We start from the raw sequence: 12,433 nt of genomic DNA on the forward strand, positions 1-12,433 counted from the left end.
TGAGTGCGAGCCGGGTTTGCGTTGCGAGGGAGACGTGTCTCAACGGCGCATGTGTGCTCATTGTCTTCCCTATTCGTCCCAACGCTGTCCTGCTGGTTCGACCTGCATCAGCGGCGTTCGTGTGCCTGACCAGCCGCCCACGTGCAACCCCGAGTGCGCAGAGGGCTCTACCTGCATCCTTGGTGTCAACGGCATCTCCGTCTGCGTGCCAGATGTGACGCCTCCCGCCTGCGAACCCGAGTGTGGCGATGGCTTCACCTGTGCCCTCGGTGTCGGCGGTGTTGGCGTCTGCATCCCCGATACCAACCCTGGCTGTGAGCCGGCCTGCAGCAGTACCCAGACTTGTGTCGCCAATACCTGCGTCCCCGCCACCTGCAACCTGCCCACTGTCAGTGGTCTGGCCCTCGGCAAGCGTCAGCAGGGCGACTGTCCTGATGGCTTCACCTGTGCTGTCGGCGCTGGCGGCACTGGCGTCTGTGTGCCAACCGTTGATCCTGATGTCTGCAACCCGACCTGTGCTGCTGGGTCAACCTGCATTAACAACATCTGCGTTCCTGACACATGCACCATTCCCAACGAGAGCATCGGGGTCTTGAAGCGTCAGACACAAGGAACCTGCCCTGACGGCTTTAACTGTGTCATCGACATTGGCGGCGTCGGCGCTTGTGTGCCTGATCTCGGCCCTGAAGTGTGCAACCCAGCCTGCGGGCTTGGCTTCACCTGTGTTGATGGACAGTGCGTGCCTCAGACGTGCACCATCAGTATCGGCGTCAACGTTCTCAAGAGACAGACACAGGGTGATTGTCCTGATGGATTCGTTTGCGCCCTCGGCTTAGGCGGCATCTCCGTCTGCATCCCCGACCTGACGCCACCGACTGGTTGCTCTCCCGCTTGCACCACAGGCCAGACTTGTGTCAACAACGCCTGTGTGCCGCAGACTTGCATCATCGAAGTGGGCTTGCGTCTCGGTAGACGCCAATCTCAGGGTAACTGTCCCGATGGCTTCCTCTGCGTCGTTGAAATTGGTGGCGCAAGCATCTGCGTACCAGATCTCACGGACCCTGAGACTTGCACCCCGGCTTGCTCAGGTGACAATACCTGCGTCAGCGGTGTCTGCGTGCCCAACACCTGCACAGTAGCCCTCGACATCAACAAGAGACAGACCCAAGGTGACTGTCCCGACGGCTTCAACTGTATCGGCAGTGTCTGTGTACCTGTCGTCACCCCTCCCGTCTGTTCTCCCACGTGCAATGCTGGTTCGACATGCGTCGACGGTATCTGCGTGCCAAACACGTGCAGTCTGCCTCTGTTCCGTCGCTTTGGCAAGCGACAGAACCAGGGTGACTGTCCTGATGGCTTCCTCTGCACCGTTCCCGTTGGTGGTGGTCCCAGTGTCTGTCTGCCTGATACAACACCCGAGACCTGCAACCCAACCTGCGCAGCCGGCTCCGAGTGTGTGGGCACGACGTGCGTGCCTCTCGGGTGCACGATTCCCGCGCCTACTCTCAAGATGGCGAAGCGTCAGTCCCAGGGCACTTGTCCCGACGGCTCGGTCTGTACGATTCTCACAGGTGACACTGGAACTTGCACGCCCGAGATTCCCAACACCTGCACGCCAGACTGCCCGACAGGAACCACCTGCATCACCGGCCAGTGTCTTCCCCAGGTGTGCACCCTCCCCGAGTTGACGAGGTTCACGATGAAGCGCCAAGTCCAGGCCGACTGTCCTGACGGCTTCACCTGCACCGTCGCCACCGGCAACACGGGAACCTGCACCCCTAACGTCCCCGCCACCTGCACGCCCGCCTGCGGAACCGGCACCACCTGCGTCGGGACCGTCTGTGTGCCGCAGTCCTGCACCGTCTCCGTGGGCATCCCCAGGGCGAAGCGCCAGGTCCAAGGTGATTGTCCTGAAGGCTTCCAGTGCGACGTCATCGCCGGCGGTGTCGGAACCTGTCAGCCCGTGACGCAGCCAGACAACTGCGGCGATACCGGCGGGCCCTGTACTGGCGGGCTCATCTGCGTCGATGTTGACGTTGGCGGCATCTCTGCTGACGTCTGCATCCTGCCACGATTTTGCGTTCCCGTTCTTAATACTTTCTGTGACGCAGGCGAGACGTGTCGCCTTCAGGTTGGGGACGGTGGCTTGACGGCCTGCGTCCCGGACACGCCTACCGGCCTGACTTGTTCGCCAGCATGCAGCTCGACCGAGACCTGCACAGCGCCAGTCAGCGGCACCGGACCCAACACCTGTGAGCCGAACAACACACCGGCCAACTGCGGCGATACCGGCGGGCCCTGTACTGGTGGGCTTATCTGTGTTGAAGCCGATGCCGGTGGTATCTCTGCCGATATCTGCATCCTTCCGCGTGCCTGCGTCCCTATCGGCAACACGGGCTGTGATGTAGGCGAGACGTGTCGCCTTCAGGTCGGAGGCGGTAGCCTTACGGCCTGCGTTCCGGATACTCCCCCTACAGGCCTCACCTGCTCACCAGCCTGCGAATCTGACGAAACTTGCACAGCGCCTATTAGCGGCACTGGGCCTAATACCTGTGAGCCGAACAATACGCCGGCCAACTGCGGTGATACCGGCGGGCCCTGTACTGGTGGGCTCATCTGTGTTGAAGCCGATGCCGGTGGTATCTCTGCTGATATCTGTCTCCTCCCGCGCATCTGCAGCCCTATCGGCAACACCGGCTGTGACGTTGGCGAGACTTGTCGCCTCCAGATTGGAGGTGGTAGTCTGACGGCTTGTGTGCCGAATACTCCTGGCGGTCTAACCTGCACGCCGGCTTGCGACTCTGCCACCGAGACTTGCACAGCGCCTGTCAGCGGCACCGGGCCCAACACTTGTGAGCCGAACACAGTAACCCCGAGTAACTGTGGAGATACAGGCGGGCCCTGCACTGGTGGGCTCATTTGTGTTGAAGCCGATGCCGGGGGCATCTCTGCCGATATCTGTATCCTCCCGCGTCTCTGCGTCCCTGTTAGCAACACCGGCTGTGACGTTGGCGAGACCTGTCGTCTCCAACTCGGCGGCGGCACCCTCACGGCATGCGTACCCGATACTCCTCCCGCTAGTCTTACATGCACGCCGGCTTGTGACTCTGCCACCGAGACTTGCACAGCACCTGTCAGCGGCACCGGGCCCAACACTTGTGAGCCGAACACGGTAACGCCGGCGAACTGCGGCGACACTGGTGGGCCCTGCACTGGTGGTCTAATCTGTGTTGAGGCTGACATTGGCGTCGCCTCTGCTGATATTTGCATCTTCCCACGAGCCTGCACTCCTATTACCAACTTTGGTTGCGATGCAGGCGAAACATGCCGCCTCCAGCTCGGCGGTGGCAGTCTCACGGCCTGTGTGCCAAGCACATCGAACACAGGCCCGGTTTGTACACCAGGATGTCTGGCTACCGAGACGTGCACAGCACCGATCAACGGTGAAGGCCCGAATACCTGCGAGCCGAACAACACACCTGCAGCATGTGGCGATACTGGTGGCCCTTGCACAGGCAGTCTGATCTGTGTTGAGGCTGATGTTGGCGTCGCCTCTGCTGACATCTGTATCCTCCCACGAGCCTGTACTCCCATTACCAACTTTGGTTGCGATGCAGGCGAAACATGCCGCCTCCAGCTGGGCGGTGGCAGTCTCACGGCCTGCGTGCCCAGTACATCGAACACGGGCCCTGTTTGCAACCCAGGATGTCTCGCGACCGAGACGTGCACTGCACCCGTGAGCGGAACGGGACCGAACACGTGTGAGCCGAACGAAGTCACGACGCCCCAGCCCCTCGTCTGCACGCCTAGCTGCACGTCCACCCAGACATGCACTGCCCCCATCAGCGGAACGGGCCCGAACACGTGCGTGCCGAACAACTCGCCAGCGACGTGCGATGCCGACGGGGATTGCGGCTCGGGTCTCATCTGCGTCTCCCTCGGTCTTGGCAGCACGTCGGCGAACATTTGCATCCTTCCAAACGGCTGCATCCCTGTCCTCAACTTGGGTTGCACCAGTTCTCAGCGGTGTGTGGTTTCGCTCAGCGGTGGCGGCCTTTCAGCCTGTGTCCCCTTGTAGACCAGCTGGATTGACCTGTCGCCCAGTGTGTGGCTTGGTTTCACGTGCTTATGAAAATGATGAATGGTTGGAGGATGGATGGGCATGTTCTATAGTAGTTGGTTTCTGTTGATGGGAGGATAAGAACTGAGTTTGATATTTATATTTTTATACTGCCCGGATGAGAATGGGAGCTCCAGAATCTGGATAACTGCAATCTACTTTGACATGCCATGTGCTGCCGAGTGACTCATGTCGGCTCGCGTCTAGCAGTTTAAATGATTATAATCCCTCTCAGCCTCCTTGGATAAGGCATGCCGAAGACACTGCAGTGATTCTTTCAGCTGTTGACATGTATTATCACTTTACTAGCCAAGCAATGGCCCGAAACGAGAACCACTTACTGGATCTCATAGTCACGCTATGATATTCGTACAAGCTGGATGCAACCTCGTAAACGTGGGGGGGAAAACCCGACACATCGCACTTGACCTCCCATGGCCGATGCTCCGCTGGAGTTACAGGACTTGCAAGTTTGCTGTCGACTACTCGGGAATAAGTGAAGTCGAGACATGTGTTAGCTCTCATATGCCACGGTGGGATCGTGACCTTACAAGTCCTTGGACAAGTTCCTTATTCGATGCACCTGTCCGCTGAGAGGAGGTCCTAGGGCCTCGTCCTGAGCACCCATCCCGAGCAGACAGTGTAAGTACCTAGCGTTAGATAACAGAATTAACGTTACCCAGGGAGACAACCATCCAGATCGACACTTGTGCACCCAACTGTGAGACCCAAACAATGGCAGAAATAGGTCGTTCGGTCGCCGCCACGAAGCAGAGTCTTGGCGATGAGAATCTTAGTAAAAGGATAGGATTTTTGACGAAGGGGGATCTTATCATGGGTCTCTAGATCGATAGCTATGTCTCTACACTTCCTGGGTAGCGGCAGATCAGTCTCTCGATGAACAGGTGATTGTCTTGATGAAAATTGGTACTTCAGCATGTTGGAGACAGAGGTAAAGGCCTTCCCAGCATAATATGGGGTGGAAGCCATCAAGACAAGGCGCTGAAAATGCCACTATTGTGTCAGGTACCTTTCTGTGTACCCGCTGTGTACCCCCTGGCAAGACGACGCTGTGCTACCTGCCACCTCTGGGTCGCCCATCGGGCTGGAATTGACTGTCTCTTAGGAAACATCAAGAGCATAGGCTCTTCGGTCTCTTTCTACATCGTATCATAATTATACGCTGATGATGAAAACTATTGTATCAAAGAGCCAGGCCATCAGCTGCCCACAGCTGCCAAGACCTACACGCGGCCGGTACGTACCAAAGTCGAATGCGACCTCATGATTGGACAAAGCTCAGCCAGAGCAAGAGCTCCTGACGTAGCCCCTCCTTCCTCGTGTTGCGAGGCTCCAGCTCGGCATCTCGTCGCCTTGATCGTTGCCCTGATCGTCGCCGGCCTGATCGTCACCATCATCAACCTCACTGCAACACCTGCATTTCCGCATCCTCTTCACTGCATTCATCAGTCCATACCATCCCGCCAACCTCACTGCACCTGTCACATCCCTCTGCCCCAACCTACCATCATCTATCCCACAGTGGAACCCCGCAGTCACCCTGTCATCGCTGGCCAGACCCCCCTGCTCATCGCACAATGGCGTCGATCCTCACCTCGGGCATGGCCAAGCTGAACCCCTTTGCAGCCCGCACCCATGAGGACGACACAGAAGACGACGGCGAGGAGGTGAGCAACGGCACCCTCGCCGGCGGAGGCCACGGCGCTCGCGACACGGCCCTCAAGCACAACCTCCGCGTCAGCCATGCCCTCAAGGCCTACATTGTCGAGCACGGCATCCTGCCCGCGAGCGATGTTGACCTCGAGACTGAAGACGTCGTCGGGCCAGCTCTGCGCGACCTCATCGTGCGACCGCACATCAGGGTCCCCGCCGAGGTCACCGACAGATCCTACCCGCTGCCAGACTACTTTGTCAGCTCGAGCCACAACACGTACCTCCTGGCACACCAGCTTTACGGAAACTCGTGTGCGACGGCGTACGAGACGGCCCTCAAGGCGGGATCGCGCTGCGTAGAGATTGACGCTTGGGATAACAGCGACAACAAGGACGAGCCAAAGGTCACACACGGCTGGACGCTGACCTCCAACATTCCCTTCCGCGCCGTCTGTGAGGCCATTCGCGACGTGCATGATGAAGAAACAGAGGAGGCCAGGAAACACACCGAGGCCGGATGGCAGGCGGCTCCCATCATCCTCTCCCTCGAGAACCACTGTGCCGCCCACGGTCAGCGCCGTCTCGTCGAGATTATGAAGGAGGTCCTCGGCGACCGCCTCTTGAGCAAGGCCATCCGCGAAGAGGGCCACCGCGAGCAGGAAGGGTCCGGCGAACACGTCACCCTCGCCGAGCTGGGCTCCAAGATTGCCGTCATTGTCGAGTACCACTACCCCGACGAGAAGGCTGACTCGGACAGCAGCAGCAGCAGCAGCGATGACGAGGACGAGGACGCGGACGAAAAGGCCGCCCGCAAGGTCTGGCACGAGAAGAAGCACACGGCCGCCCCCTCCGCCGTCATCATTCCCGAGCTATCGGAGCTCGGTGTCTACGCCCAGTCGGTCAAGCCGCCGAACAACTCGTGGTTCGACCCCGGCGGCCAGTTTGTCGGCCCCCACCACCACCTCATCAACGTGTCCGAGTCGGGCCTCGGTGCCCACCTGCCGGCGCAGAGCACCCACATTGCCAACCACAATGCCCGCCATCTCATGCGCGTCTATCCCAAGGGCACGCGCATCTCGTCGCGCAACCTCAAGCCCGTGCCCTTCTGGGCTGTCGGCGCCCAGATCTGCGCCCTCAACTGGCAGACCTTTGGCGCCGCCATGCAGATCAACGAAGCCCTCTTCAGCGGCACCGATGGCTATGTCCTCAAACCGCCCGCCATTCGATCGGGAGGCGACGGACAGCTCACCGACAAGCACCGCAGGAAGAAGCTGCGTCTTCACGTCGCCGGCGCCTCGGACGTGCCGCTCCCCGACGGCCGTGCCCCCGACGACATCAAGCCCTACCCTCACCTGCACCCTCGTGCACCCAGACGACTTGACGAGCAGGCCGCCCAAGCGCAAGACGGCCGGCTACAGGCAGCACAAGCTCGGCTTCCTGCACAAGGACGACAAGAACCCGCCCGCCAACGACCCCGTCTGGGACGAGGTGCTCGAGTGGGAGTACGACGACAACCCGCTCGTCTTCCTGCGCATGCTCGTCAAGAGCGACGACTCGTGGGCGTCGAACCCCATCTTTGCCGTCGCCGCCGTGCGCCTGCTCTACGCCACGGGCGAGTGGAACTTTATCCGCATGCTCGACCTCAAGGGGCAGGAGACAAAGTGTGCGCTGCTCGTCAGGATCGAGATTGTCGACGCCAAGGACGGGCTGGGCACGTTTTTCGGCAGGGACTGATTCGGGGGGACTGTGCAGGGTTTGGATTCGAGTCACGAGTTACGGCCGATGTGGTGGAATGAAATGTCTCTGCAGAATTGGTTTGAGGTGTTGTGCCTTGTGACTTTGTCAGTAAGAAAGCAGGGAGCGCCTGTGAAACTTGCTTTCTAATCTAGCGCGGAAATCGCACAAGTCATTCGTCAAGACGACTACTTGCATCCGAGTCTAGGAGAAAGGTCCCGGCATCTTCAAGTCTGGCCTTGCCATGGCTGTGGAGACCGTCTTTTCGTGTGCTCGGACAGCCGTGAGAGTTATCGGACAGAGAATAGCGTGACTTTCTTCGGGTCATAGAGCTGATGTGAAGGCTGGGGTTTAGAAGGTCTTCCTCACTTAGGGTCCGCTGAAATGGATGCGTACAGAGTCGAAATACATGACAATTCTGCACTCTGCAACCCTTTTATACACGTTCTAGTAGCCCATAGGCCCTAATTAGCCCCCCATTCTAAGTCTCCGCAGGCCATCACGTTCTGCGAGTTTGAGATCATTTTGTCGGCGGCCGGTTTTGCTAGACCGTCTAGCAATACCAGTCGCGTAGACATTTTGATGTCATCAAATGAATTATGCGCAGACAAACGAGGCTCCCATGGATGAAAAGCAATATGCACGTAAGGTAGCACCGCGCCAACCCTCCTCATGCGGAAGGGCCAGGTGACTATGCTGCTGAACAACCTCGACAGAGGGACACAGCAGTTATGTGGAGTCGTGTAACCCGCGCTGCAGATGGACAATGATGGAGGGTATGATAACGCTCCAGCCTCCCAGTCCGAGGTCGCGTTCAAGTTTTGCTGAAGCAGAAGTGCAGAAATACGAAACAATCGGTATAGACGGCAGACCAGGCTCGCCTCTCCAAAGGCCTTGCTATCTGCGGGCCATATACGGGCCTACCAGTGATGCATCTTGCTCCAGCCACCAACTTGGTGCTGACAAGTGTGCCACACGTGTAATTGGTGTTTACAAAGCTGGAGGCGGACGGGTTTTTTTAAGTATCCCCCCATCAGGCTGTCTCTTGCGGGTGTTGGGCGCCATCGTTTGACATCAATTCATGATCTTTTACTGCTACAAGATGACCGACGGGCCAGTTCACCCCCAACACGCTCAGACTTTCCTTCGATACGCCATGCATTACCACCCCCGAAAGCCCCTGGCCCGGCGAATGTCGGCATCGCCGACGCGTCTTGGCACGCACAGTGCAACTACGTCTCTCCTCCCAGCAGACGAGGAGCTGTCAACCACGATCGAGAGTCCGCGCTGATCAAACCGCCAACCTTCTAAGCAGCACGCCTGGCTCCGAAGTTGGTGCTGGTGGTGGGAGATAGCCGGCTGCATGGTCAGCATCACAGGTTGCGGCCTGCTGTTCATGATGCTCGGCTCCATCGACCAGTCGCCGCGGCTGTCGTGGCATGGGTTCCTAAACATCGAGCCCAACACGTATATTGCCATCATAGCCACCGCCTCGCGGACCGCGATTACGGTCCCCATCGCATCGTGCCTCAGCCAGCTAAAGTGGCGGCACTTCCAAAATCGTGCTCACAGGCTAAACCATCTGGACCTCATCGACAAAGCGAGCCGGGGACCATGGGGTTCCCTCCAGGCCCTCTTCATGTTAGGCAAGGCGAACATGGTCATCTCAATGCTCGCTATCACGACCATCCTCTCGCTCGCCATCGGTCCGAGTGTGCAGCAGGTCCTGGAGATTCACACACGGGAGGCTATAGACTATAGTCTTGTTCCTGAGCTGGCATACGCTACAAATTATACATCCAAAGTCTTGTATACGACCCAAAGTAAGTCTTGAGGCTAGGCACCGGTCAGGAAGCGAAGTCTCTGACGTTTGTGCAAGATGATTCAGCAGCCCTTGAGGGAGTGGAGCCTATGAGTCGCCTGCAATTTGCCTCGAACATGATACGCGGGATAACTAAAAATGGAACAGTGCTGAGTTCTCTCTGCATTGGCGGATCGTGCCGGTGGCCAGAATACACAACACTGGGTATGTGCGTAAGTAACTTATCGACAACGTTACCTACAACACAACACGCACCTGCAGCCCCATTGAGCAGTATGCGTCGTCACTCACATCTGACGGCCCAATTCAAGACAGCGCCATATGGAAAGTAAACTGCACCTACAACATTCCAGAGGACACCTATGGTATTCTGGTGTTAAGTGAGGAAGCAAGAGACCACATCCCATATCGTTCCAACGTGAGCTGGGTCTTCCGTGGCTTGGCGAATAGCCATGAGGAGGAGCGGCCAAGCTCCGTCCAAAACCCTCTGTATTTACAAACCAAAGCCTTTCGTGGTCTTGCAAATCTGACGCAGCTTTCGTCGGGCGGACAAGATCAGGAGAGACCGATTCGGACAATAGTGGCGGGCGCAAATATCCTGACTACTAGGTTTACATCCTTTTCCACCTCTGTAGGCCGCCAGATGTTGAGGTCCACCGTGTTCTGTTTTACTATTGCGCTAAGACGTACTCGAAACATACTTCAGCACCAGACGACTGGACCACCAGGCGTTACCTGCCCTGGTCCACAGAGCCGCTTCGAAGACGCGATCTCGACGACCGCGACGACAGCGTGTACTGGGTGGCCCCGTCAACAAACGCGGAGATGGTGCTCGACCCTCAGTCTCGGGACTACGTCATGGATACGGTTGCTTTCTTCCTGAAAGAAATTCTCAGTAGCCTCACATCTGACTCGTCCTCCTCAATAGAAGGAATTAGTCAGGAACAATACGTCCTGAAAAATCCCTTGAGCGCCTGGATACTACTCAACGGGCTTAGGACCGCCATCTGGAATATGGCACAGACCTTAGACAGTCACATACAGAGCAAAGAGCACGGCGATAATATTGAAGGGATGATTTTGGGGGGGGGGAAATGTTGACAGAGGAAGTTTACTTCAACGTACGTTGGGCCTGGATGACAGTCATTACCCTCGAGACGCTATGTGTCACACTTCTCCTCGCCTTTACCGTGATCTCAACACGAAAGGACAGCCTCGTCAAGGACTCGAGCTTCGCATTGCTGGTGCATAATTTGAGTGGGTGGGACAAGGTGCGCGTGCCTGAGCTAGAGAACGCGGGAGCTCTGGATAGATTGGCAAAGACCATGACAGCAAAGCTAGAGGCGGACGAGGACGGGATACTCAATTTCCGACCACAGGATGGAGGTCGAAAGGGCAGTCTTTTGCAGTAACAGTGAAAATTGCAACACTCATTATCAGGCTCCTTTCTTCTCCGCAGGCTGAGGTGTTTGTCCGATAAATAATTCCTCCTGTGGTCATGAGTTTGCCACAGATCTCGTCTGACTTGTTATGGCAATTTGGCCCTTCTCCCGGATATGAGGGTTGCCGCTATCAAGGGCGTATGAATTCTGTCCACTGACTTGCTAGAAGAGCCCGGTTTGGTCTCTGACAGCTGGCACGCAGTTAAGGGGCGGTACAGTAAATCCCCCCCCCTCCTCCCGCCCCCCAAAGGCAATTAGGATTATAGCTCAAATGATATCTGTGGGAGCCTGGTCAAACATGACATGTGGCCCAAGGCAGGAAGCAACACGATGGTATCATGGTCAAATCATAATAATGGGCGATTGAAATCACAAGGCACAAAGGAAGATGGACGGAGGCGAAGTGGGAGGAGGGAGGCTAGAATTCTACGAGGGGAGAAATATTTGATGAATAGCCCTCCAGGAAATCCTATGCTGTGTGACGCCGAGCGACGGACCAAACCTCCGGAATCACGGCTTGCGCCCGTCAGATGAACCAGGGGTTCGTTCTGGGCCCGGGGTCTCTGAACATGTCAGCTGAAGATGTTAGATCTCCGCCAGGCAGCAGGTCAAAAGTCATGTACTACAGTCAAAGCAGCCGTACGGCTAAGTCGCCCTTAAGGCCCTTCTGACCCGTCTTTCCCCCACATGACTGTTTTGGCATACACAGCGGGCGTTTGGTCGATATCGTGGGGTCGGGGCGAGGAAAGCTTATCTGAGATTGGCTTCCGCTCGGCCTGATCCGGATTTGCGATCGTGTCTATAGAATCTCAGTTCAGACGGCCTAGGGTTGGTAGAGGATTGGCTGCTGTGTGCGAACTGCCAATCGGCCGCGAAGACGAGCCCACAAGAAGCCAAATTCGCCGCTGCCCTACGTCCGTGTGATTGCGTTCTTCAGCTGTGCCTTGCGGTTGTGGGAGGCCGATATGCAGGGAAAGGGCACAGCAGTGCCGAAGAGGAAGGTCGCTTGCTAGACGAGCATCGCCAAGCGGTGAAATCTTAATCGCACCGCGCGCAGCGGTAATTCTGAAGGATCGTGGCTTCAAGCTTTCCAATGGGGGGACCTACATGGGTATCCGATGATTGAATCATAAACGAAATCTGCATGATGACTTCGCCATGCTTGAGTTCTAGTTTGTAGCATATCGATAGTCCAGATGCTCTAGGTCGCAGAGCTGCAGAATGATGGACGAGTGATGTATTGACAAGGCGTCTACAACGGCAATCAATTCTAGTCAAGACGAATGGTTAGAAAGTGTTTCTGCTGACATGAGATAATCTAATTGGATGTGTCTCTGTTGTTGAGTGAGTTGTGTACATCCTCAAATCCATCAAGAGACTGGCGGCCAGCCTGCGCGGGCGCACTAAGCACTGACAATCCATGCCAGCCTGACAGATGACTTTCGAAGATTTCGCGCCTCAGACTCACATCAGTATACCGCGGGCCAATCGCACGTTAGGCGTCATCGTGGAAGCCCCAGCTAACCAGCTGGATCGTTGAGTCTAGCCCCTGTTGTGCAACACGAACGCAGAAAAAAGTGCTATCTAGGCGCGGCAAGGCTTGACAAAAGTTCCAAACTACAAAAGTTCCAATTACAAAAG

General features: G+C 56.9%; 4 protein-coding genes across 4 annotated transcripts in view; all 4 read left to right on the plus strand.

The window, feature by feature from the left end:
* VDAG_09500 (keratin-associated protein 10-4) overlaps positions 1–4,078 on the plus strand; it is a gene marked incomplete at both ends in the record, with an annotated part of 6,988 nt that extends 2,910 nt beyond the window's left edge. Inside the window, one exon of the mRNA XM_009658461.1 lies at positions 112–4,078. Coding sequence (XP_009656756.1) covers positions 112–4,078 — 3,967 coding nt within the window. The remainder of the gene's footprint in view (positions 1–111) is intronic.
* A 1,640-nt stretch (positions 4,079–5,718) lies between these two features.
* VDAG_09501 (1-phosphatidylinositol-4,5-bisphosphate phosphodiesterase delta-3) lies at positions 5,719–7,528 on the plus strand (the record flags this gene model as incomplete). Its single annotated transcript, XM_009658462.1, has 2 exons — positions 5,719–7,114; positions 7,167–7,528. The coding sequence occupies 2 exons, from the start codon at positions 5,719–5,721 to the stop codon at positions 7,526–7,528; spliced, it is 1,758 nt and encodes a 585-aa protein (XP_009656757.1).
* Positions 7,529–8,684: 1,156 nt separating this feature from the next.
* Positions 8,685–9,730, plus strand: VDAG_09502 (uncharacterized protein; the record flags this gene model as incomplete). Its single annotated transcript, XM_009658463.1, has 5 exons — positions 8,685–8,808; positions 8,884–9,351; positions 9,408–9,443; positions 9,498–9,562; positions 9,704–9,730. The coding sequence occupies 5 exons, from the start codon at positions 8,685–8,687 to the stop codon at positions 9,728–9,730; spliced, it is 720 nt and encodes a 239-aa protein (XP_009656758.1).
* A 714-nt stretch (positions 9,731–10,444) lies between these two features.
* VDAG_09503 (uncharacterized protein) lies at positions 10,445–10,762 on the plus strand (the record flags this gene model as incomplete). Its single annotated transcript, XM_009658464.1, has 1 exon — positions 10,445–10,762. The coding sequence occupies one exon, from the start codon at positions 10,445–10,447 to the stop codon at positions 10,760–10,762; it is 318 nt and encodes a 105-aa protein (XP_009656759.1).
* Between the last annotated feature and the right edge of the window lie 1,671 nt (positions 10,763–12,433).

Source organism: Verticillium dahliae, genomic scaffold (genome assembly GCF_000150675.1).
Source record: "Verticillium dahliae VdLs.17 supercont1.26 genomic scaffold, whole genome shotgun sequence".
NCBI lineage: Eukaryota > Fungi > Ascomycota > Sordariomycetes > Glomerellales > Plectosphaerellaceae > Verticillium > Verticillium dahliae.